The sequence below is a fragment of the Myzus persicae genome, unplaced genomic scaffold (assembly GCF_001856785.1).
Source record: "Myzus persicae strain clone G006 unplaced genomic scaffold, MPER_G0061.0, whole genome shotgun sequence".
Taxonomy (NCBI): Eukaryota; Metazoa; Arthropoda; class Insecta; order Hemiptera; family Aphididae; genus Myzus; species Myzus persicae.
The window spans coordinates 1-26,917 of NW_019104096.1; the positions used below are offsets into that span (position 1 = coordinate 1).

The following is a 26,917-nucleotide window of genomic DNA, read 5'->3' on the forward strand; positions in this document are numbered from 1 at the left end:
ATCATCATTCAGCAATCTCAATGATTTGGAGTTTAGTTTGAAAGAATACAGTGAAGTAAAAAAACTAAATGCACAGAACTAAACTGATTGGGATTTTTAAATGTAACGAGAATTCTAGTAAATCATTTATTTATTGAAACAGATTAAATTACTGAATATCAAGAGTACTCATTGGCTGACTATTCTATATTTTTAGATAAAAAATACATTAAAAATCCAACTGTATTAATTTGTATTCAACAAATTTAACTATTTTAAATTTAGACTTAATTATCTCTCATGATAATAACATGTTGAAATAAGTTGCATGCACAGTTTTAAGATAGAATGGTTGAGCGACGATTCATACAATCCCACAGTACATTACGGCGGAAAAGTTTCTTATCAAATAAATGTTTTTACTTTTTACTCACTGACTGGATACTAGCGTTTCCAGTGCCACCATGGCCTATCACTAAATTATGGCGCCAAAAACAATAATTCTAGACGTCATTTTACTATTTACTATTTAGCCATACCACAGAATAGAAAATAAATATAACTCTATTCTGGAAGACTGTGAACATACTACAGAATGTAGCTATAGCCATACGCATAAAAAGAGATAAAGGATATGTTAATTCGCGCCAATTCTATTAACCATGATATTATAATAATTGTGGTTATTGTGAATTAATTATAAAATTGTCATACTTGTTTTTATATTAATTTAAAAATGCCAAGTTATTGTTGTGTACATGAGCCTCACGAGGCATCAAAATCTCTTTTTGGAGCCCCCAAAAATGCAGAGATTAAAATATTGTGGGAAGAAGCATTGGGGATGCAACTTAAAAAAAGTCATAGGGTCTGTGCAAAACATTTCTATGAAAGTGATATTATTAGTAGTTAGTACTTGGGACTCAGGTCAAGGATCCAGTAAATATACTGTAAATAAATTTTTTATAAATAATGTTAAGTTTTTGTATAATTAATCTTTTCTACATTTTATTAGGTGTGTTTAAAGAGATTGCAACTTAAAAAGGGTGCAATCACTGCAATCCCAATAAACATTAAAAATAATAATATTAATATTTGTAACGAAAATGTGGTACTACCACTAGGTCTTACCCACGGTTTAAATATTAATAAACAAATTGATTTTGGTAACGTCTCTAACTGTGAACAGACATTTATTGAACCATTTATACCTAGTAATGCATTGATTCCGCCACAACCTAAAAAAAGAAAGGTAAATTTCAAAAACAGATTACAAATTAAAATAGAATAAAATTATTCATAGTTAAATATTACTTTATTGTTTAAGCAGATTGACACATTAAACCCTTCAACTTCTTTATACCAATTGGTTTTAAACAACAGACAAATGATTGATGTACCAAAAAACTGGTTTCATAGTAATGAAATAGCTCTAATTGATATTGCTTTCCACACTCTGAGTACTTTCAAAAGCAATTATTCTAGATACATTGAAAAGCAACTCATTATTAAAAATGGTATATTACTATTTATTATATCAGTATTATAAAAGAACGGTATTAAATAATTAATTATACTTAAATGTGATATTTTTACAACTGGTTCTTATTTTTCTTTGTAAAATTAGTTAATACATCATACAGCTTGTATTAAATTGGAAAGCTATTAAAAGCCAAAATAAAATTGACATTTGTTAAAAAAAAAATACATTGTAAAGTACTTCTACGTTTTCAATCATAAAGTATTATGAAGTAGGTACTATATAATAATAATTATTTTAATTAATAATTATAATATAGTATTATTATTATTTAATAAATTTAAAGTATATCAAGATTATCGTTGTAATTTAGTAGATCGCGCATTCGCGCCACGGGGCAGTGAGTTTTTCATATTTTTGATAAGAAACTCTACCGCCGTAATATCAGACTTCTATCTTAAACCGTGAATAGCACTAATAGCATAATATTGTTCTGTGCTAATAGCAGGCATCAATCAAGGTTTATAGATAATATTATCTATAAACCTTGGGCATCAATGGCCAAATATGCACTCAATGCTGCATTTCTGGTTCCATCTTCCATTGGAACAACCAGTAACCACCATGGTTTAAGATAGATCTTAAACCGTGGTTCTTAGTTCTTTCTCTGTTATCTTCATATTGTTCTATGTTATCATCAACACTGGGCATTTAAATGATTTCAGCGCTACCGGTGGTTTTATACAGATGGCGTTGGAACACTCAATGCCAATTGTGCCCCCTTCCAACCACAACATAAATTGTCCCTTGAGCATACAATTTGGTGCCACTGATAGGCGACAGCTTGCCCTTTTCCAGCACATTATACATTATAATATGTGATTATGTCGATGAATTAAGGTATCTTAATTCGTACCAGTCGTGGGTATACCTAGTATACCTATCTTAAATCTTTTATCGTGTTCTACATGTCCACACATGTCCCAAAGATATTTACAGCACCATTTTGATAAATATATTATTAAACCTACGGCCCTCCCTGCAGCAGCTGTCCAAAAACTGTTCGTAGTTTTGTATTTTCCTTGAGATAATTCGAAGATTGAGGTTAATGTCTAAATTTTTCCGCTATTTGAAAATTGATAATAAATATTAAATTTTGTTTGAATCTTTGAGAATAATTCTTCAAAATGTAAATTATTCTGTTATTCAGTATTCTATGTTGCTATTTTCTTTATTTATTATTAAAATTAGTAATATTTACCATAAACATTATATAGTGGCAAGTAACCTGAACATTCTTGAACATTATTATTATTAATACTAATATACAACGAAACTACTCAAATGATGAAGTTATAATTAAAAGTTAGAATCATTACTGTTTATTGAAGTATATTTAATCTATATATTGTTATTATTTATTATTATAGTGAAGTAAATAAATTGGAAGTGGATGGTTATTTAAACAATCATTTATAATGGCGGCGGTTGTTAAAGTAGAGCCGACGTTGGATCATGAATCAACAATGGAAAAATATCGTTCAGATATTACATTGTTAACAGATCCAAATGTAGAAGATGAACAAAAATTAAAAATTGTTCAAACTTTGAATGAAAACTTTGAGGTAAAAAATTAATTTTGTACTTGATAAGTAATGATAATTATCGTTATTGTATTAGTATATGTTGTTACATTAAGCCCTATAACATATTTTATAGTGCATAATATGCATTATATGGATATTTTTATTTGTAATTATTATTTACATCTACAGTAAAATAAAATTGAATATTCACAACTAAATCGTAACTACACACATGATTTATTCTTAACTGCCTAGTTGACTACTATTTTGATGAATTTTTTCAATTGTTATAGGTAACTTATCTTTTAGCAGAGCTAATCATTTTCAAACTCAATAATTTAATTAGTTTCAACTTTGATACGATTTGGACTATAATTAAAAAAAATATAAATGTTTTAAAACACTTTAAAAAAAAGATTTTTGGGAGCTTCTACATTTACGTATTACAAATTTCATCTAATTTTCACTATAAAATATAAGTTCATGGTATAACTAAGAACACTAATGTATTTATTTTTATTATTTAAAATTGTTTAGATGATTGTGGATTCTCTTCAATATCCAACATTTTTAGAACATATGATCAAACATTTTATTCGCATTTTAGTTGAAGGAGAACCATATTTCATAGCGGAATATCATATATTTGTAAGTTTTGAAAAACACATGGCTAAAGATAATTTTATGAAGTTTTATTTTTGTATTCTAAGTGAAAATTCAACTTCGATAGTTATTAATGTTATGCACTTTTTATATGATGGATCTATAGGTACAATTTTAAATATAAACATTTCTTTTAGCTAAACTTGAAATTTTTATGCTACTCAATTTTTTTTTTTTGTATGTATAGTTAATTAAATATAAGGTGTTCCTTATGCATGTTAGAGGATTTGACATTACAGTTGGGCTACAGGTTTTTAGCCTATTATAATTTCCTATAGTCCATTTAGATCAATATTATTCTCAGTGGCTCATTTCAGTGCAAAGGGGTAGACAGTATACTTATTTATATGCTTAAAAATAATAATCTACCAGTAGGTAGTAAATTTGTTTGACTGAACCTGACAAAATGTGTTGCAGCCGAGAGACACTGTTAACTAAATATATATTATATATTAAAATTCAATGTAATGATATTTATTTAAAAAAAATCATTGTTGTATATGAACCAGTCATTTGATATGAATTTTCTGTAGATTATCTGCACTTAATTTTGCATTATATAGCAAACACTAATTGTTTAATGTTAAATGTATGTAAACTATCACTTGAGTCCTAATAGAAAAGACTTACTAACCTAACTAGATTATTACTACAACAATAATAAAATAATATTTTTATTTTATAATGTAAACTGTTAATAGCAAGTAAGAAAACTGGTATTAGAAATGATATATAGACTACCATGTAATGAATTTCTAAAACCTCATGTCGATCGACTTGTAACATTGTGTATGAAGCTCATTGAAACTGATAATGAACAAAATGGAATTTTATGTATACGTATTATTGTAGAATTACAAAAAAACTTCAGACCTCCGTATAATACTGAAGTAAGTTTATGATCATTTTTAATTAATCAAACACAATCATGTAATAGTTAAAATGTGTATTGTGTATATTATTAAATAGATAAGTCATTTCCTTCAACATACAAAAAAAATTTATTGGGACATACCTGACAACATGGAAAAAATATTTAGCATGAGAACCCAACAAAGACTGCGTATTAATGATCTGTCGACAGTTGATATAAGTGAAATTCTGGATAATACGTATTCAACAATCGTTATTAACTGTGGAACATCAGAAAATAATACTGAGACGGTAAATTTAGTATTATATTACCTATATTGAATAAGTAAATTGAAAATTAGAATCTATTTTATTTTGTTCATTATGGTATGACTATATTTTGTTTAGTATAATGTTATTCCCCGAAGTATTTCGTCATTGAAAATATTGCAAGAATTACCAATAGCAATTGTACTTATTTATCAACTTTATAAAGATAATGTTAAAAGAGAACTCAGTGAATATATTCCAACCATTATACGGATTATACCTCTACAACCATCAACTCTTTACAAGTATAAAACAGAGTATACATCATTGTTAAGTAACTATTGATTCATAATTGTATAAAATATTTACAGATCACAGTCAAATTATAACAAGGAAATTTTGGTTGAGTTGGTATCAGCCCAAATTAAAGTTTTATCTTATCTGGCATTTGTTATTAAGCCGTTTGCAGAAATTGTAACTCTTAATTCTACCCAATTAGTAGAAGGAATGATTGGAATGTTGGAATCATGTCCTATGGAAGTAACACATCTTAGAAAAGAACTTTTGATTGCATCAAGACATATTCTTAATACAGACTTGCGAATAAGTAAAAATAAATTGTTGTTATTTAAATTTAAAATTAATACTTTATTTTTTAGAATTTATTCCATATATGGACAAATTACTTGATGAAAATACTCTACTTGGCCAAGGATGGACTACTACAGAAAATTTAAAACCACTGGCATACAGTACTATTGCTGATCTTATTCATCATGTTCGAGTTCATTTATCATTGTCAACAATTGTAAAAGCCATTAATCTTTTTGCAATCAATGTCCATGACCATACTTTAACTCCTAGGTAAGAGAAAATAAAACAATTATCACATAAATAAAAACTCAAATGCAATTTAAAATTTAAAAATATTTTCAGTATCCAGTTAATGTGCTGTAAAATGTTAATGAATTTAGTAGACTGTATTAGACAGAGAAATGGTGAAGATGTTCCCAATTTAAAATGCACTCAAGGAGAAACGGTCAGTTTTGATCTTTTAATACGTATTGTTCAAGCTTATGTGCTAAAACTCAAAGTAGTTTCTAAATTATACATACCAGCAATAATTTCAAAAAAGTAAACTTTATTAAATAAAATGTATTTATTATCAGGTGTTAAAATATTTTAAGTATAAATTACTATTTTAGTGCCACTAAATCGTTGTTATCAGAATCATCACAAATTCTAGACATCAATGAGGGTGAAATTATTGACGACATTGTAAAAAAAGAACAAAAAGAGTTTACTAATAGTCCTGGTGGAAAAAAACTTCAAGAAAAAACAAAATATGTGTTTTCTTCATCGCCGATAGTTTTATTTTCATTGCCAGAGTGTAGAACATTAGTCAAAGTTATAATTTGTGGTATAAAAACAGCAGTGTGGGGTATTGCCACAGTTAAGGTACATTACAATTAAGTACTTTATTACTATATAACAGTTGAGATTAAACCTATACACAAATATCTCAATATTGTGGATTAGTATTTAAATAATGATATACCATTTATTTATATTTACAATTTGTATCTTAAATTTCAGACTAACAAAGAAGATGATTCAGGAAGTACACCAAAATTACCAGTAAAACCTCAACTTGTAAAAATTTATTTAGGTCTTATTAAATGGGCTTTACAAGCTATGGATGTGCATATGGTAAATCCATTAAATAATCAAAATTGCAATGCCAATGTTTTAAGACCACGATCAAAAGAAGAAAAAGAAGCAATGGACCATTTAAGTAGTATTGTAAGTATTATTTGAATTAAAATATTAATGCAATAATCATATAATTTTTTTTTCTTTAGTTTACCTTATTACCCCCAAGTACATTCAGAGAAATATTTTCCACTACAATAGCTTATTTTGTTGAGCGAGTAGAAAAAAATCATGCTTTGATGTATATTAGTGAATCACTTTTAAATAATAGCCTCAACACATCAGACACATCTTCCATATTTGCAACATTGTTATTAGAACATTTAATCAGCAAAATGGAAGACATGGGCAGTGGAAATGCGGAACGAAGTAATTTGTATTTAAAACTTTTTAAGCAAGTTTTTGACACGGTTAATCAGTATTCAATTGAAAGCGAACAAACACTTCAACCTTACTTAAATCAAATTGTTAATAGGTAAGTTTAAAGAGGACGTCGTTCCTGCATGTGTAATCTTCATCTTACACACATACAACGAACCTAATTTTTGTTTACCGGTTTCAATAGTGTACTGTTAGTTTTGATATTAGAGTGATTTGACTTTTTATAAAATTTAAAGTTAAGATTATTATCTATGGTCCCACTTTTACTAATATTATTTTATTGACCGTATTAAAAAGCTCATAACTTACTTAAAAATAATATCAATAAAAGTCTACGGGAGAGCTTAAATAATAATCTTATATTTAAATCTTATAATAGGTCGATACACTCTAAAATCAAAACTAACAGCACACTATTGAAACTGTTGAACGAAAATTTGGTAGTGTCGTATATGTGTTAGATGGAGACAAAACATGTGGTTACGTTGCTTTCTTAAAAAATTAATTTAATTTAGTTATATATTTAATTTGACAATATGTTATTAATTTTCAGTTCAATGAAACTAGCTTTAACTGCCAAAGATCCATACTACTATTTTTTACTATTACGTCCTCTATTTCGTTGCATTGGTGGTGGTGCACATGGAGTTTTATATCAAGAATTTTTACCTCTTTTACCAAACTTATTAAAAAGCTTAAATAGCTTACAATCAGGTTTACATAAACAAGATATGAAAGATTTATTTGTGGAATTGTGTCTTACTGTACCTGTTCGTTTAAGTTCACTATTGCCTCATTTACCTCTACTTATGGATCCATTAGTTTCTGCTCTGAATGGATCTCCATCATTAATTATTCAGGTTAATAAATTTTGTTTGTAAATAAGTTGTACAAATTTAATTTTCTTATTGATATTTAGGGTCTTAGAACTTTGGAACTTTGTGTTGATAACCTGCAAACAGATTTTTTGTATGAACATATTCAACCTGTAAGAGCTGACTTGATGCAAGCTCTATGGCGATCGTTGCATAATACTAATGATAATGTTTATCCAGTAGCATTCAGGTAATATTTTATTTAGATTTGAAAACATTTCAAAAACCAATTTATTATTATCTATCAGTAAGATAGGCATTTGTTGTCTCTGTCCTACACGGGTGTAACATACCATATTGAAGTTTCGAGAAATTACGTTTAGGTTTGTTAGTTTAAAAATTAGGGTGAATAAACCTAAAATTAAACTTAGTGGTAAGAACTTCATCTATATTTGTATAAGAATTTCTTCGATAATTCAAGTTTTTGACAGGTTTTGTGTAAATTAAAAATTGTAACCTACTTAAAAACTTAATTGTTGTAAAAAGATGCAGATAAAGTTTTTACCGTTGAGTTTCATACTAGATAAATTCACTCTAATGTTTAAAGTAATGATCAACTGAGTGTAAATGTTCATACTATACAGTTGTTAGCCGGGGACATAAAATGCCTACATAACGTCCTCTTAATTAATCAAGTTTGATAAAAAAAAAAACCAAGAAAGTCACACTGCTGTTTAATTTACACTTACTTATACTATGTGTACCTCATCTTAGGTCACTGCAGTGAGTTTACTTAAATTCTTGTGTCATAAAAATGTTTCTGAGCAGAGATATTCTGTCAATGTATATTTCCAAAAATATTTTATAAATTACTTATTTAGGTATATTATCTTTAGTAATTATTTTTCTATTGGTAATAATATGGTAAGTTAATCTAATTTTTTCCAACAACTAAACAGAATATATTATATCATTAACTATTATAATACTAAATGATATATTATTAACTTATAGGTTAACACAATAGAATGGTCCATAGTGGCTTACAATTGTCAATTATTCTATATTAATCTAATATTTTAGATTTTGCACTTTTGGTAAAAAAAACTCCACCTTTTCTGCCTCTGGGTTATTGTGACCTTCCTTCTCGATCTTTTAAATTTTTCCGTTTAAGGATTTCCGGTGGGCAAGACAGTGCTGAGCGCTGTTCGTATTCTGCACCTTCCAGATGACAGGATAGCAGCCTCGTCTGATACAGTGTTATCCCTGATCACCCTAAGTGCTTGGCTTACCTCTGAGGCCTTATTAGATTTGCCCTGGTCCTCATTACCGTAATGGTGGTTTAGGCTCATACTGAGAAGGCGTACAGCAGTTGGTTTTTGACCTCATTTGCAAGAAGCTTTCTCGCCACAATTAGTCATTAGTCTAGCAAGCTCCATTGCAGACCTAGATGTCATAGCTACTACTGTTCTAAAGTGCTAGTTGAACATTAACCAATCTAATGGCTACGGTATCTGATGTGGCGACTAAGAGTTATGTGATGGCCAGCTTTTGGTTAGTCAAACAGCCTTGCTCTTGCGGTGCCTTATCATCCATTCATCGACATGTCTGATAACTGAATTTGTTGGAGAAGTTTGCCAGTTTTGGCAACGCCCACAATTTGCGAGGTGGTCAGAAAAGTCAATGAGCCGAACGCGGACTGGAACATCCGTAGACAAGTACTTACCAAGAACTACGTTACACAAGGTCCGACCTAGGAGTCCTGAGGAATGGCACATGTGATCATCTTAGATAAATGACCTCCCCAACCAGGAGTATCCTATCTGACAGCCAGGAGGTGTATATACGGACGAGGTATTCAGGAATGAACTGGCTCCTGATGGCATCTTCAACTATAAATCACTTCAATGTATTAAATGCTTTTTATATGTGGGAGGGTTACCAGATGTATACATTTTTATTGACTGCTGCTCGGGCTACAATATAAGTAACGCATCAACTACAAACTCGGTCGACATACTCTGAATCCAAATTGGCTTGGCGCCCTCCTGTGACCTACCTGAGAGTCTTAAATCTTAATGGGTGTCTAGTCTCTCCAGGAGTTTACCTGTCGTGTCAAGCAAGCAAATCAGTCTGTAGCTAGACTGTGAATCAAGTGATTTCCTTGGCCCTTTGTGCAGGTGCACCAGTTTTTCCCTCTTCCATCCTCAGAGAAGCGTGTCACTTTAAGGCAGTTATTGAACACTTCTAAGTTGCGCCAGGGAAGTGCAGCCACATCATGCTTTAATACTTTTTTTGGGATACCTGAAGGGCCACTCGCCTTGCCTGCCGACAGCCAAGCGCATGCCTTGGTAAGGTGTGCAATGTATCTGAAAACAAGGTCGAAGGCGAGAAACGGGTTGAACACAGCGGTAGAAAGGAGTCCCAATAATTTTAAGTGGCTTCCGAAAACCGGTTGTCTGCTACAATATCATCTCTTCCCCTTAAGAGCCAGCTTGGTTGCAGAGTTTCCGAATTTGCGCGTATCGAAACAGTATTGACTGCCCACCTGTTCGCCGTTGTCCACCTTAGAGCCGAGTTTGCTCCAGCACTTTGCCTTGGGTCTCCTGATAAAAAAGTGGGAGTCGTTTCCAGGCCTAGTGTAAGCCACTTTAGTGTCTACGCTTCCATCCTTTCGTTCTTCTAAGACACCTCTGGTAATTCTTTCTATGACTAAAGACGGTATGGCATAGTTCAGCAATGTCCTCAATCTACCAATATGCAGGTTTTCTGTTTGTAGGTCCCAGTAGCCTTAGGGACATTGAAGCATTACAAGTGTTTGGGAAATACTCATCTAGAGACTCTGCTTAATAGGTACTTACATGCTTACAGATTTTGGCAGGTAGCATTCTCTATGAGTACCCCTATTTCATTTAAAAAAAAAATTATATGAATATGAATGAAAGAAAAAGTAGAAAATTTAAATGTCTATAAATAGCCCAAATATCTTTTTGTACATTTCATATTTTTGGTGATTAATAATTTAATTTTTATATTTACCCAGAGTCTTAGGGAAATTTGGTGGTGGTAATCGTAAGATGATGACTGAACCTCAACGACTGGATTATTCTATGCATAGACAGTCAACAAAACCAGCTATTATCATTAAGTTTAATGAACATACTGAATCAGTAACTTTTAATGTTGATATGGTTTGTAAATATTTATATGTGAATAGTTAAATTTAGTTTTTTAAATATATTTTATTATTATTTTAAGGCTATTGAAACTGCTGCAGAATCACTTAAAACATCAACTGATCCGTACTATCGTAAAAAATGTTGGGAAGTTATAAAGTCATTTTTAGCAGCATCTGTGTTATCAAATGATGATAAATCAGTTTTAATGAAATTTTTTTCTCATCCTAGGTGAGTACATTATTTCTAGAAATTAGTTTTAAAAGATCACACTAAATGTTTAAATTATCATTTAAGTTTCAAAGAAGGAAAAATATCAAACTTCCACTCGACAGTATACAAATATCCAGATCCAGTTGTAAGGAATACTTATGTAATGGCATTAAATGGTAAACATTTTTATCATCATTATTGTAAATTGTTTAATTTTTTCATAAATTACTTATGGACTAACTGATTCATTAAAATTGACTTATTTATTTGTGATAGGTATTTTTGTGAGTGCCGCAGTTAAAGAACTTAGAGACACAGCTCTTGGAACATTGCTTGATGTTGTTATGCGCTATACTATGGTGGCAATTTCTCAACAAGCTGGACCATTAGTAAACAGTGAAAAAAATGAAAAGTGTTCATTTGGTATGGATCCACTAGTATTAATTGACTCAATGGCAACTGTTATGAGCTATCAAGAAAAGGAACTCTTAAAACCAGCAAGACTGGCACTAACAATTATTTTAAACACTGCTACAATTATTATGGGATCCAAAGAAAGAGTAATTGAATGTTTATTATTTTTATATTGTTCAAAGGTATATTAAATTACTGTATTTTTCAGGCATGTCAATTACCTTATATGGAATACATGGTTGATAAGTTATGTGCTTTATGTTACGATCGTGCTTGGTATACCAAATTTGGAGGATGTTATGCAATACAATTTTTTTATAGCAGCATGTCTTCACAATGGGTGTTTGAACATTTATATTTATTTGTTAAAGCACAACTTTTTGTTATCATGGATTTATCTGGTGATGTATGTTGGATGAGAAAATAAACATTTTATGGAAATACTTTTTACTTACAAAATATTTAATGTTAATTTGTGATAGGTTTCTAATGGAGTTTTAGATGAAGCTAAAAAAAATTTAGAAAATATGTTAAGAAAAGCAGCATCCCCTTTAGATCAGAACTCTAGTCCTCAACTTCAAGCTTTACAGAAAAAGGCTATACATGAAGTTACTTATGAACTAATTCGTCAAGTGACAAGTCCTAATGATCTACTTAGAAATCATGTATGTATTTTTTATGCATATATATGTATTTACTATTTATATTCATGTATCTCAAATATTTATTTGATCATTATTTTCAATTCTTTATTAAATTATTGGTTTATAGTCCACGCATCTATTGGGTGTTATAGCATCTGCTCAAGGAATTACTGTAACTCAAGTTATGGAACCGCACAAAGAAGGATTATCAGAAATCATACCTTTAAGAAAGCATTTATTACGTCATCAAGGTTTTAAAGCACAAATTGGAATGATGGAAGGAAACACATTCTGTACCTCTTTGTTACCTCGATTATTTACAATAGGTAATTATATGGAAAAAGTGAATTTTATCTTATGGTATTGATTATGGTTAGTAACCAAACAATATTCTTTAGGTAACCCATTGATTTATGTAATAATAGAACATAATATAAATCAAATACCTTTATAAGTGATTTCCGGTTGATTATTTATTCTCTTAAATTTAAAAATGTATCATTAATTTAGATTTTTATTTTCAATAACAGATTTAAATATAAAAGAACACAATTTATTTTATCATGAAGTATCCAATCTTTGCGAAGCTAGTGATTCAGCTATGTCTAAGTTACCAGGATATAAAACAATGAATCCAGGACAAATGTTATTATTACGTCAAGCTGGAATGAGAGCTCTTGCTGCTTGTTATTATATTCCTCAACCCGAAGTTAAAAGTAGAATTTTTCATGCTTTATATGGTGCATTAGATAAAAACAATCCAGATTTACAGGAAACAGCATTTCAGTGTTTGAGAAAATTTGTTTCTACTTCTCAAATTGATATGCCAATGGTAAGAAACCTAATTACAATAGTTGATGTTCCTCCTGAACAAGACTGCCACCACTCAAAATTCACCAATTTGTATATATGACATTTTAGAATACTGAAAAAATAGCTTTGTAAAATGTAAGAACGCCGCATTATTGAATTAATACAAAGCTACTAAAAAGATGCGTCAGTGTTGTGTTATTTAATTTTTAGCTGATTTTCAAAGCAAGAGAGCCATACTTACTTTATGACAGTATGCCTATTTTAATGTATACAATGAACCACCCGAATTCAACACTTCCTTTAATTATTGTTTGAGTGCAAAACAACAATATTTAGAGTTGTGGCATTATTACATTTTATAATTTGTAATAATATTGAAGTTACAATATGCAATTTAATACTGCCATAGTTTAGTATATGACTCTCTTAAAAAATAATTTCTGTATGCAATCCAGCCACATTTACTTAAACAATTTTTAAAGGCCACTAGTCTAACTTTTTTGGATTTAAGAAAGTATTTCATAATATTTTAAAAAGTTATATTGTTAAGTATGTTGCAAGTATTTATGTTTTTAATTTCAAACACATAGATTAAAAACTCTTAAAAAATTCAAATCACTTTTGGGTTGTGGCAGTTTCGTTCTACAGGTGTGATAATATTACATGAACTTTATATTTTTGATCATAAAACTAAAGTTTTTGGTTTCTAAGCATAAGTTTAGCATTAGTTATCAGTCCATAGTTATGATTGTTTATATTAATATTCTATAACATCACTAATCAAGTAAATTCATTGTGGCTAGTATTAAAAAATATCAAAATATGAGTAGGTATTCAATATAAACTTATGGTAACCAATTTTTAAAAAAAGGTAACCAAATATAAAGGTTACCAAATAATTAATTTTAAATTTTATGGTATGGAATTATAGTTAGTTGTATTATATTAAAATATGTTTAGAAACTAAAAATTTAGTAGACTCAAAGAGTGAGTTTTCCTTGTGATTTTTTTAATAAAATAAACTTAGTTTACAGATTTAATTTGTGTAGTAATATTTTAACAGATAAAAAAATGTTCAAAAGCATAATTGATAATAAATTCAATCAGTCAACTAAATTTAAATATTATTTATTTTAGGTCCACGAATTGATGAAGAAACAATTAGGAGATTTAGGCGATTATAGAAACTTAACTTTAAGTGGAACAAGGCGTTTATGGTATTTAGTTCAGTTGTTTCCTACCAGCTTTAGTGATATGTTTTGTACACATTTGATGGAAATAATGAAAAAAATGTTTGAAGTTCTAATTCAAATGAAAAAAGGTATTTTTAAATAACTATCTAAGGAAAAATGTATATTTTTTACTATCATGTTGATTGATGTCTCAATTTGTCGCTACATTGTAGTTTTTACATTGAGTTTTTTCAAATTAAATTTGTGGACATCACTAACCAAATTTGTAAATGGACACATAATGGATGCAAAAATAAACTTGTACCTATATTTTTCCTTGGATAATCGTTTATGACCCATATAGTTACCATCTAGCAATCTTAGAATTTTACAAACCATAAAATTAATATTTTAAACTTATCAATCAATACATTTATTAAATTAGGAATTTCAAAGAGCGGGAATTATGAATCAATAATGGTGATTATTATTGAAATGTATAAACAATTACCTGTAGCCAATTATAGGCATATTGAATCACTATGTAGATTAGTTTTGGATAGTGAAAAAAGCCTTCAAGTTATTATACAATCTCCATTTCATACGCCACTTTTAGGATGTTTGCTAAAATATCCAACTCAAATTGTACAACTATTTTTACAAGATAATCACATAAAGGTAAGAAATTATTAATTAAATATTTAAGAGAAAAAATATCTTATTTTAATTATTTATAGACAAGAAGAATTAATAATATTATAACTATTTTATGATATAGGAACCTAATTGGATAAAATATTTACACATGATGATTGCCCATGAAAAATGCCAAACAATACGAGAAGCTCTTCAAGGTAGTGGGCGTAGGCTTAATGAGTTAATTACAACTTCTCATTCAGGTGACTAACTACTATAATGAATTTATTTTTAATTAAAATACATTAACAACTATAACTAATCAAGGAAATTTTTTTTGTTAAATTCTTTTAGATCCTACTAAAGTTATTGAATATGAAACTGTTAGGATTATCAATTCTATTGTACGATTAGATAAAAAATGGATTTCTAATCAAACAGATTTAATTATAGCATTGTCGGATCTATGGGCGTCTGAACACTACCAAGTAATATAATAAAATAAAATAAATAAATTATTAAAAATAATATAGATACAAATTAATTATGTAATTATTGAAGGAACATTTTTTGAATCCTGGATATCTTGAATTCTCTCACTGGAATGAGCCAAAAATGTTAGCAAAAGTGTTACTTCAGTATTTTATTCATAACCCTAATCAAGTAGATCTACTCTTCCATTTGATCAAAGCATTCTGTTTTAGATTTGTATCTGATTTTCAGGCAAGTTAAAAAATTAATAACTATTTTCTTTTATTCTATGTTTTTCTATATCAGTATTTTTTTTTTTTAGTTTTTAAGAATATATTTAGAAGAAACGGTTGCAAAAACCTTTCCTCCTCAATGGAAACGTTTAGCATTCTTTCGTTTTGCCGAAATATTTCAAGATAATAATATGAGTAATCATTTCAAATCCAAAATCTTGCAGTATATCATACTACCCTCAGTTTCGGCTAGTTATGAAAATGATGAACAACAAGCTTTAATTCATGGTACATCAGATCCATCAGATTCAACAGGAAACATCGTTACATCTTATATATGTCAGGTATTATACTATTATTTTGAAATAAGTTCAGCTTAAAATGTATGTCAAAATTAACTATTTACATTTTTTCTAGTTAATTGAACATGATGTACCACCAGGAATTGGTGAAGACTGCATACGTATTTATTTATTACAACTTGGATGTATGTTAGTTGATGATTTTCCTGTTAATAAAGAAAGTGCATTTAGTCCAGATGGACTCTGCGAAAATTTAAGACGAGTAATGAATTATGCTTGGCCATGCTTATTAGAAAAATCTTGTGTTGACCCAGTTGCTCGTTACACTGGCCATTTGTTATTAGCATACATAGTGGCTTCATATCATGTTAATAGTCGAATAATTTTACAAGGTATAAAAATAGAAAATTGTTTTGATAACAGATTTATTATATAGATTTTTTATATTTTGAATTTTATAGTATTTCATGAACTACTTAAAGCATATCATGTTGAAGTGAGATTTGTTGTTCGCCATGCATTGGATTTAATAACACCTGCACTATCTATCCGTATGAACAATGGAAATAAATTATTATGCCAGTGTACCAAGAAAATTATTATTGAAGAAGCACATTTGATGCAACAACTATTCCATGTATTGCATTTGGTTGTCCGACATTACAATGTAATTTTTAATTTATTTATATTAAAAAAATCTTTTTTTTTAAAGTCTTTTAGTCTTAAAAATATGTAAGTTTCAAAAATGAATGAATTAAAAAGTATATAAAATAAAAATTCCATGTTAAGAATCACAATATTTGTCACAAAACTCTATTGAAGCTTGAAAGGAACCTTGGTGGTGATACATTTTTGATGTCAGAGCAGTTTAGGGTGTAGCTATGTAGCAAGTAACTGATTTCTCTCACCAACTCCATTTGTAGTATGTTGTAAAGATCATTCCTTGTAAGATTTTTATTTTAACTTCAGTATTGAAACTAAAAATTAAACATGTAATACACATTTATACTTGTAATGAAAAAATATTATTTTAATTTTGTTTATTAGTATTACATGTTATGTTATTATTTTACAGATATATTATCCAATCAGACACAGACTTATTAAACATATGTTAAATGCAATGCAAAGATTGGGTTTTATGGCATCTGCCACTTTTGAACACAAAAAATTAGCTGTAGAAATGGCTGAAGTTATTATAAAATGGGAATTACAGCGAATAAGAGATGAAAATAATGCAGCCGAGGTAAATTTATGAAACCGTCATATTTATTAATACGGTCTTTACATTTCCCTTTTTTTGTTCGTCAGTTTTGTTTGAACTTTAAATTAAATTTTTTTTTTAACATCAAATAGCTATTATTTCTGTTTACAGTTTTTTTATGTTTATTTTACTGTATATAGTTAGATTTTTCTAATGAATTTTTTAAAATGTATGTACCACAATTTTAATATTTACAGAATTTTATTATAATTTTCATATTCGGCAGTTATTGTAATCAAAATCAATTAGCTATTATTATTATATTTATTTGTTTTTTTTTTAAATAATTAAGAGGACGCCACACCCATATGTGTTTTCTCGGTCTTACAAACACGTAACATACCAAATGTATGCTCAGTAGATCACATTTAATTAGTGTTGTCAAGTACTCGACTTCCAAAAAATATTCAAATTAAGTTCGAGTTCTTGGCTCGACTCTACAAAAATTTTTGTTATACTTGACCAAATTTGAGTATTATTTGTTTCTCTATTTTTTAAATTAAAAATACTGCAAATAATATTTTATTGAAAAACTATAAATAACAAAAAAAAACCAAATTCTAGTACAATTTAAAATATTCAAGCAATTCTCGGTACTCGATTCTATTTTTGAATACTTGGAATTTGTCAAGTACTTGACTTTTTTAATACTCGACACTTGCCGAGTAACTATAGGTATTTAATTCTGTTGTTTTAAAAATAACAGTGAATCAACCTGTTAGATCTGTGTTCCTATAATGGTTTTTATTAAAGTTTAATTTTTAGTTGAGTTGCGGGCGTTTTTAATTTATGTGATATTATATAGCATTACATGCTTAAAAATTAAACTATCATAAAAACAAACATAATAACATAAATAATATTCTTACTATCGGGTTTCATAATAGGTCTATTAATTCCATTTTAAGCTCAACAGATCATGTTTAATTACTTATTTTTTTTTTTACTCAATTGTTCAAGGGATTGCAAATGCCATAGCACGCAATAAATATAAATACTTAGTATATTATATTATTATTTTTAATAATTAATAATATTTAGTATTATCACAATATTTTTTTCTTTTTTATAAGTACATATAATATTTTTCATAATTTAATAATGGCATGTGGGATAAAAAAATTAGATAATTTTTGGCATCCCTGTTATACCATATTAACTACTGCAGTTTTATAATATTTAACTTTAATTCTTATTTTGGATGTTGTTTGTTCATCACAACACACATGTTTGCCACATTGTTTATCCATAGGTTATTTGACTCATTATATGTTTTCCAACTCCTCTTCCTTTCACATAACTAACTTTGTAGTAATTAAATGCCTTTTTTTATATTAAACTGTGTTTAACCTAATATTATACATTTATAGTTTACTTACAAAAATTATATTATATATTTTAGAATTCTATGGAAGGAATTGTAAAAAAAATTAAACTTGAACCTTCAGCCCTATTACAGTTAGATGATAATGACAAAGATATACCTATTAACAAAAACGATTTTGCAGTTGTTTTCAACTTTTTAGCCAAAATTTCTTGTCAGGTTTGTTTTTAATTTTTTTGATTTATTTATTAATTTTAATTATTTATTCATTTGTGAAAAATGTCATGTTTTTAGGTAAATGATGGTGTTGCCGGGGGTTTGGCAGAACTACTATCTAAACGATGTATTGCATTATTAAAGACTGCTATGAAATCAGAAGGTTTAATGTCCAGATGTATCGATATGATAAAATTAGCATGGATGGACAAAACATTTTGCGCTGTATCAACTTTGGAACCAGCTGCTAATAATCCTACTACTGCCATGTCTGTTGCAAATATTGCGTCAGCTTTTGACGTTTTAACATTTTTTTTAACTGCATTACCAAAAGAACAACTTTTAATCACAATTAAACCTCTTCAAAAAGCATTATATGAATGCATTAGTACCACTAATATGAAGGTAATTGCAATCGATATATAGTTTTTATTACATTTTTATTTTGGATATATGTTATTTTAGATTGGACGAATGGCGCATGCATTTCTTACACGTTTAATTTTTAATTTCCCCATGATAAAGCCATATCTTATTGAACTTGAAGAACTATATATTTTAATAAATGTGGTATGTTATTATGTGTATTACATTATGTTTAATATTATAAAACTTATTACTATCTATAAATTTCAGTTGATTGATGAAAGTTTAAACAATTTTGAGAAAAATATTTCACAAAATTATAATCGATTTTTAACATGTGTAATAATGTTAAAAGCTGCCAGTGCTAACAATGCGGCTTTTATTGATAACTTGTCTTCGCGATTTGTACATGTTCTACAAAAAGTATGTCGTGAACAGCCACAATCTACTAACACAGAATCTTCAATGGGAATAAGTGAGCTAGTTATTCAAAGTCTAGATTTGATGAAAAATAGAGTTACAAACATGCATATTGAAACTCGAAAAACATTTATTGGGACTATCCTTGTTGGATTAATTGAAAAAACAAATGATTCAAGAATAATGAAAACAATTTTAAAAGTATGTTTTATAATTTTTTTTTTTATTTGAAAAACTACAATCTGTACAAACAATCTACAATGAGAAATTTAATTTGAGAAAAAACTACCCATTGGTTGTACATGGCACACCTACTATCTACTGACATTTTATTTTTTTGTGTGGATTTAATTTTTTATCATAACATCAAAAACGAAAGAGTTCCCTTTAGCACAAATTTTGAGACAACAGGAGAAGTTAGAGTGGATTTTAATAGTTATGAAAGTTTTTATAAAAGAGACTTTACACACTGGTTTGTTAGGATTTTTAATAGTATTATCGAACGAAATAAAATAAATTAATATGTTTAATTAACATTTTAATTATAGACAGATGAAATTAATGAATTTAACGCTGAATATAAATATAAAATGTGTGTATAAAAAATGTATTTTATATAGCTCAATAACCGAAGAGTGCTAATGCATAAGAAAGTAAATGGGATTTATTTACACTAAATTATTTAATTAATATTATAAAAATAAATAACTTGGTAGTATTGGTTCATATTTATATTTCTGATGTTTGGTTTTATATTTTCATGTACAGCAATTAAATCAATCTCTAATAGAAAAATGTATAGTTTAATATTTAAGTATAACTAAAAAACTTTAATTATTATATTCTGTATTTTAGATGTTAGAAGAATGGATGCATAATCCTCCAAATGAAGGACCCAATTTGCGTGAAAAATCTATACTATTGGTAAAAATCATGCAGCATATTGAAAAAAAGTTTCCTGATCTTAATGCTCAATATTTGGATATTATTATTCACATTTATAGGTGATTTTATTTTAGCCATGAATTTTTATGTCCGAGAATTAGTTTATTATTTTATACTTGGTTGTAAATTTATAATTTATACCAACATGGCATTGTTATTATTAAATAGTACATAATGATCATCATAATAATAACTATTTTAATCAAAATATACTTTAGAGATGAAGAGTTACGTAATTCAGAACTTGGACATAAATTGGAAGCAGCCTTTTTAAGTGGTTTGAGGTGTTCACAACCTGCTGTTCGTGAAAAATTCTTCACTTTATTCAATCAACAAATTAATACAAGATTACCAGAACGCTTGTTATACATAGTGAGTTCACAAAACTGGGAACCAATGATGACTCATTACTGGATTAAACAATGCATTGAATTATTATTAGCTACAGTTGATCCAAGTAAGAAACTTTTGTTATAAGTTAAATTGATAAAGTTTCTTATGTCTTTATTTTTTCTCACTGACTATCTATTAAAATAAATATTACTTCTATGTGTTATAGATTTATCCGTGACGTTAAAAGATTCAAACTCATCAACTTCGTCAAAATTGCCAACGATTAGAGAACTAGTCAATAACTGTGATACTTCTTTCATTGAAGAAATTCTTAATACTAATGAAGATATTGGAGTCAAATCAGAGTATGCAATGGACACTGATCAAATAGTAACTGATAACATTGAAGTTGTCGAGGGTGGAAAACTAGAACCATTGATTAGCAGACACATTAAATTTATGGATAATCTAGAAGCAATGAAACTTGGAGATATCTGTTCAGCCATAGCCCAACTGTGTCATATGGATTCAAGCTTAGCAGAAAAAATTTGGCTTGTATTATTTCCCGCTATATGGGAGTCTTTAAATTCCACACAAAAAACTGTAAATACTCAATTATTTCATTGCTATAATACCTTTGATTGTGTCTTCATTTTAACATGTATACATGTATATTAGATCATTAAGTATAAATGTATTATTTTAGATATTGTTGCCTGAAATTAATCAATTTATTGTAAGTGGTATACATGTTGTTCAAAGAGATGTTCATCCAAGTGTTATATCTACATTCTTTGAAGCATTATTTCAATGCCAACCGAAAATACATTTTAAACCAAGTGTCATGTTGTATGTTGGTAAATCTCATAATTTATGGCACCGTGTAACTTTATCTTTAGAAAAAATGATGATAGAAAATAACTTTGAAGTAACAAAACAAGATTGTTATGAATTTGAACCAGAAATATCTCCTCAGAGAGTATGTTCTTACAAATAAATTTATAATTAAAATTTTACTTTATCCAAAATAAATTTTTATAGGATGTCATTGATACATTAGCAGAGATGTACAAACAGCTTAAAGAAGAAGATATGTGGGCTGGTTTGTGGCAAAAACATGCTCAATATCGAGAGACTAAAATTGCTCTTGCATTAGAACAACAAGGGTTATTTGAACAAGCTTTATCTACTTATGAGTCTTTGATTGAAAAATATCAAAGTGAATTTTCCAGTTCTCCTGCATCAGTCATGGTCTTAAGTGAAGCACGCCTATGGGAATCACAATGGATTAGGTAAGTTATTTATTTAAAATTATATACATTTATATACATTATAACATTGTATGTTAAAGATGTTCAAAAGAGCTCAATCAATGGGACATTTTACTTGAATATTCAAAACTTAATGGTCATCTCAACCCATTTTTAATACTCGACAGTGCTTGGCGTATACCAGATTGGCTTGTGATGAATGAAGCATTGAGTTGTGTTGATAATACATGCCCTAAAGAATTTTTGTGGAAGGTATTGAAAAAATATTTTGTTGTATTATGGTTTTTTTTTTTTTTTTTTAAGTACTTAACATTTACTTTTGTTTAATTAGATGTATTTATACAGAGGATTTTTGGCAATTTGTCATCCAGACGATCCAAATTTACCATATGTTACTCGAAATGTAGAAATGGCTAGCATACATGTAATTAGAGAGTGGAGACGATTACCACATATTGTATCACATATACATTTGCCATATCTTCAAGCTTCCCAACAGGTAAATAAAAAAAAAAATGAATACATAGTATCATAAATACTATAAGTTCAATGTGATCAATAATACATATAGTAGTGTGTGAGTAGACAATTATTAGAATTTTAATGCAATTAAGTAACTGATAATTTAAATGAGGAAGCTTTATCATTTATAACCTACTATGACTTTGAGATTTCTATTTTTATTCCGATACATACTTTACATTACTTTATAAATAATTGTCCTCTTCTATATATAATTAGAAACATATAAAAAAAAAACTATTGGTTTAAAAAAAAAGTTGATATTGAGTTTAATGAAAACAATTCTATTAAGCGATACTCATAAAAATAATATTTTATTTTATTTTGAGAAAGTTAAATTTTTGTAGGAGTGCTGCTACTAGATGTTTTCTTCTCAATCTCTTTTCAAATTATTATAATTTACAATATTATTCCTTGATTAAACAAATCGTACCTTTTTGTTTCATTGTATTTTTTCAAAATACCAACAAAAAAATGTATTCGAGAAAATGTAACAGGATTATGTTTTTAATTATACTACAGATAACTGTTCGCAATGCTATCTCTAATTTATTTTATCTGTTCATACATTTATAAATGGATTTTAAATTTATAAGATAATAATGAAAAAACAATTAAGTACAAAAATAATTTGTTTGTTACAAAAAAAAAAACTATAATTATGATAAATGTTTTCATTCAAACAATACAAATCATCAATAATAGTATTTATTTATTACATACAATACTATCAGTACAAAACAACTAAAAATAAAAATTATAAAATTGCTTATACATAAATTTTGTTTTGATTATAATTTATAAGTACAATTTTAAATTAGAGTGAAATATGAACATAATTACCTAACTAATGTGATATAATATTATGTAGTGTTAACATTTTTTATATTCTACCTCAATTCTCACTTTACTTCTTGCAATAATTACATTAATGTTTAAATTTAAGATCAGACTTATTTAATATCATTAAATTTTTTATTATGCAAACATACATTTTGAAGTATAGTAAATAACTTAATTTAATAATTCAATATATTTATTTAGAACTAGACGTGATAAGATCCCTAACTTAATTGCATACTGTATAATATTGGTTAAATTATAGTTAACATAACAGTTTCTAACCTTGTGTTAGTTGTAAAATAAGTAGTTTATTTAAATTATAATAATCAATTATATACATAGTTATCCCATCTAATACTTAAATAAATAGCTATATTAAACTAATCTAAAAAAGTGATAAGTAGTTACGATATAAAAAGAAAATCTTCTAATACATAAAGATTTCCATTGCCTAATATTATGATATACCGTTTGATAAACTAATGAATGAGTCACCCTCTCATTGTGGTTTTTTCTTGGGTTTAATCATTTCTATTATTATTTTAAACATTGACTAATATTCTTGTATATAACGGTAATTGTTCATATTTGATCAAATTGTAAGTAACTGAATCAACACCATCAGTATAAAATCGTTTTGGACCATTTCTTAAATATTTCATTCTATTTTCATTTGGTGTTTCTTTTTCATGTGTTAACATTGTATATCTCGATATAAATGATGGATATCGACAAACTCTATAACCTCTATGGTAAACTCTGTTAAACAGATCATCATCCTCGCCACCCCATCCGTAAAACACATTTGAAAATCCATTAATGTCATGAAATTGTCTTCGCGTCATTGCAATAGCACCACCAAATATATTATAATATGGTAGTTTATAATTAAAAACATTTATACTAGTACTCATGTGTCTTGGACAGGCTGTACAACCATAAATATTGTTTATATTTTCTGGCATTAGATCAACATCATGAAAAATAAAACATCCAGCTAGAGACCTCATTGTAACCTCTCGATAACCAACATTAAATAATTTTCCACGGTTAAATTCAGCATCGAATGTTTGTTCTATAACATATATTTGATAATGTATATTTTGCTTTTGTAAAAATGAATGCATATGATATAAAAAGGTTTGAAGTTGTTCTGTTCGATTGCGATAGCATACTATGATTGCGGTATGATGTTGAGGTATACAATGTTTTGGCATCCATTCCCCACCTGAAGAAACAAATTGCTTAATAAAGTCCAATTGTTTACTGCTGACAGTTTTTTGCACGTTTATTAGACTTGTTTCTTCGTTAATTTCAACTATTGGGCATGTACTAGTATTGAGAAGTTCATATTCACCAGCACTGGTCTTGACTAAAAATCTTGGAATATCAATTGAATTTATGTATATTATTGATGGAAACAAAATAATATATGCAACAATACCAATAACTAAAAATATACTTATCACACAAATTCTTAATATCCAATATAATAACACTTTTCTTTTAATATATTTTAAAATGAGATTCATTTTGCATAATTTATTGATACTATATGTCAATAGTCACTAATAACTTAACATTAATTACAATTCAAAAATCACATCATTACATACAATATGATAAATGCATTAACCATTTTTCTACATACCTATTTGAATTATACCACAGGATAACATTTTTCGGTTTAATATAATATTAAATTCATGTACATTGACAATATAAATAAAATATATAATATTATAATGTTCATGATTAAATTCTTAATTCTTATCTATAATTTTTTATGAACCATGATAAGAAAAAATACGTTTAAATAATTTATAAACATAACCTCAATGTTTATAATAATTAATAAACCCATGAAAACCATAGATAACTAATTTTTCTTTGTAAGTCTACCATTTCCCTTTTTCTATTATAATAAAAAAAAACTTCATAAGTAAACTCAATAACATTATTTATGCCAAAGACCACGGTCCTAGAAGATAGGGTCGGACAACTCTATCTTATCAGTGTTCCGCTTAAATGTGCAAATACGCTTAAAATGTTGCCACTGTAAAATTGAGCGCTGCCAGTTAAACATATTTTAGGTTAGGTTAAAACTTAATATCACGAAATACAGATTACAGAACTATATATAGTATTTACTATTTACAATAATACAATATGATACTTTGCAAGTATATGAAGTTCCTCCAAGTAACTCTAAGTCAGAAATTATTCCATTTTCATGTTTTTTTTCGAACTATTATTACTGGTAAGCTTGAAATTACCTAAAATAAATAATGTAGCACAAAAGTATGAAATAAGATCAAATGAAGATATGTACAATGCCTTTGGAGAACCTAATATAATTGGAGTAATTATAGCCAAAAGACTAAGCTGGCTATGTCACGTACTAAGGTCTAATATGATTGCAAAAGAGTTCCTAAGTTGGAAGCCACGGTGAAACAGGCCCTTAGGCAGACGTAAACAACGATGGTCTGATAAAGTCTTAAAGGATCTAACGTCGTTAGGAGTTGAAAACTACAGGGTAATAGCAATGTATAGAGAGAGTTGGAAGGAAGTGTGTGATGCAGAAATGGGCCTTAACGGCCTCTGAAGTTGTGAAAAAAATCAGTTACATTTTTGCTAAGTTTTATAAAACTTGCCAATTTTTTTTTTCTGTTTGCCTTATTCTGGCGCCGAAGTGTTTAAAATATAGTATGACATCGTACATCATCCCCCCATTTTTATAATTCAAGTATCAGATGCAAATCAAAGCATCATATTGCAATTTTTACATTTTAAAATTAATTTTGGATACAGTACTGGTTCGGTGGGGGCCTCCCATCTCAAATATCTATTATGACATAATATGTCGGATCAATTACCTGGTCGGCGCCACTGTTAATGTAAAACAAATATAAAAATAATATTATATTGTACAAATGCTTAATATCAATTAAAGTTCAAATCCCTATAATATTTGGCGGTAATTATTTGATAAGCCATTATTACGATTCCTAACCATAAAAATGTTAAACTATAAAAAAATAGTAGCGCTCTTTCAAAATGTGGTGACATTTTTAAACGTTTTCAACAAATAAGCGGAACAATGTCAATGTCTGACGGGGGGATGTTGTCCGACCTTGTCTTCTAAGACTGCGCTAAAGACCATGAAGAGATTTTCTAGATCAAGGTTAAGTATTTACGACACGGATTACGTACCGACGCATATCGAAAAGTCTATAGTTTGATACGTGCATATACGGGTTGCCGATTGATACGTTTCGCTGGTATACCCAGAATAGATAAACTTAACCTTACCATACTAATATATAGGCCAAAGACCTATAATTGTTCTATGCTATAATTAACTAGGCGTATATTAATATGTATATTACTGCATTGTATAACTGTAAAAATCATGATAGTGAGTTCCTAGTTATGGTTATACCTATACTTATATGTACTATAAAATCAAAAATTATTGTACCATCCCATATTTCTTGTGCGCATCTCTGGGGTACTATGTAATATGTACTACCTAGGATCTATAAGACTATAAATCTTGCATGCTACCAGGGTAAAATTGGTGGATATATATTATCCACCTTG

General features: G+C 28.3%; 2 protein-coding genes across 3 annotated transcripts in view; one reads left to right on the forward strand and one right to left on the reverse strand.

The window, feature by feature from the left end:
- The first annotated feature begins 2,586 nt into the window (after positions 1 to 2,586).
- The window catches only part of LOC111038698 (transformation/transcription domain-associated protein), a 32,335-nt gene continuing 8,004 nt past the window's right edge, over positions 2,587 to 26,917 (forward strand). The window contains exons 1-42 of one of the 2 annotated variants that reach the window (XM_022321912.1): positions 2,587 to 2,821; positions 2,887 to 3,081; positions 3,580 to 3,690; positions 4,407 to 4,595; positions 4,675 to 4,869; positions 4,966 to 5,132; positions 5,199 to 5,434; positions 5,487 to 5,691; positions 5,764 to 5,961; positions 6,033 to 6,285; positions 6,424 to 6,630; positions 6,690 to 7,015; positions 7,475 to 7,781; positions 7,841 to 7,986; positions 10,780 to 10,927; positions 10,995 to 11,143; positions 11,210 to 11,301; positions 11,402 to 11,685; positions 11,748 to 11,945; positions 12,022 to 12,204; positions 12,311 to 12,509; positions 12,714 to 13,015; positions 14,134 to 14,317; positions 14,614 to 14,846; positions 14,947 to 15,067; positions 15,159 to 15,292; positions 15,366 to 15,527; positions 15,598 to 15,852; positions 15,926 to 16,202; positions 16,272 to 16,477; positions 16,886 to 17,056; positions 18,477 to 18,617; positions 18,693 to 19,019; positions 19,080 to 19,184; positions 19,251 to 19,601; positions 20,256 to 20,404; positions 20,564 to 20,802; positions 20,905 to 21,281; positions 21,385 to 21,657; positions 21,720 to 21,970; positions 22,030 to 22,201; positions 22,281 to 22,448. In XM_022321912.1, the coding sequence (XP_022177604.1) occupies positions 2,935 to 3,081; positions 3,580 to 3,690; positions 4,407 to 4,595; positions 4,675 to 4,869; positions 4,966 to 5,132; positions 5,199 to 5,434; positions 5,487 to 5,691; positions 5,764 to 5,961; positions 6,033 to 6,285; positions 6,424 to 6,630; positions 6,690 to 7,015; positions 7,475 to 7,781; positions 7,841 to 7,986; positions 10,780 to 10,927; positions 10,995 to 11,143; positions 11,210 to 11,301; positions 11,402 to 11,685; positions 11,748 to 11,945; positions 12,022 to 12,204; positions 12,311 to 12,509; positions 12,714 to 13,015; positions 14,134 to 14,317; positions 14,614 to 14,846; positions 14,947 to 15,067; positions 15,159 to 15,292; positions 15,366 to 15,527; positions 15,598 to 15,852; positions 15,926 to 16,202; positions 16,272 to 16,477; positions 16,886 to 17,056; positions 18,477 to 18,617; positions 18,693 to 19,019; positions 19,080 to 19,184; positions 19,251 to 19,601; positions 20,256 to 20,404; positions 20,564 to 20,802; positions 20,905 to 21,281; positions 21,385 to 21,657; positions 21,720 to 21,970; positions 22,030 to 22,201; positions 22,281 to 22,448 (8,538 nt within the window). In that variant the 5' untranslated portion in view covers positions 2,587 to 2,821; positions 2,887 to 2,934. Of the gene's footprint in view, positions 2,822 to 2,886; positions 3,082 to 3,579; positions 3,691 to 4,406; positions 4,596 to 4,674; positions 4,870 to 4,965; positions 5,133 to 5,198; positions 5,435 to 5,486; positions 5,692 to 5,763; positions 5,962 to 6,032; positions 6,286 to 6,423; positions 6,631 to 6,689; positions 7,016 to 7,474; positions 7,782 to 7,840; positions 7,987 to 10,779; positions 10,928 to 10,994; positions 11,144 to 11,209; positions 11,302 to 11,401; positions 11,686 to 11,747; positions 11,946 to 12,021; positions 12,205 to 12,310; positions 12,510 to 12,713; positions 13,016 to 14,133; positions 14,318 to 14,613; positions 14,847 to 14,946; positions 15,068 to 15,158; positions 15,293 to 15,365; positions 15,528 to 15,597; positions 15,853 to 15,925; positions 16,203 to 16,271; positions 16,478 to 16,885; positions 17,057 to 18,476; positions 18,618 to 18,692; positions 19,020 to 19,079; positions 19,185 to 19,250; positions 19,602 to 20,255; positions 20,405 to 20,563; positions 20,803 to 20,904; positions 21,282 to 21,384; positions 21,658 to 21,719; positions 21,971 to 22,029; positions 22,202 to 22,280; positions 22,449 to 26,917 lie in introns of those variants that run through there. The other variant, XM_022321913.1, reaches the window with a different exon arrangement.
- On the reverse strand, positions 23,226 to 25,054 carry LOC111038699 (beta-1,4-N-acetylgalactosaminyltransferase bre-4-like). Its single transcript, XM_022321914.1, has one exon. The coding sequence runs from the start codon at positions 24,844 to 24,846 to the stop codon at positions 23,857 to 23,859; it is 990 nt and encodes a 329-aa protein (XP_022177606.1). The 5' UTR covers positions 24,847 to 25,054; the 3' UTR covers positions 23,226 to 23,856.

Coding starts and splice junctions, on each gene's coding strand:
- LOC111038699 (XM_022321914.1), bottom strand. CDS start 24,846: ATGAATCTCATTTTAAAATATATTAAAAGAAAAGTGTTATTATATTGG.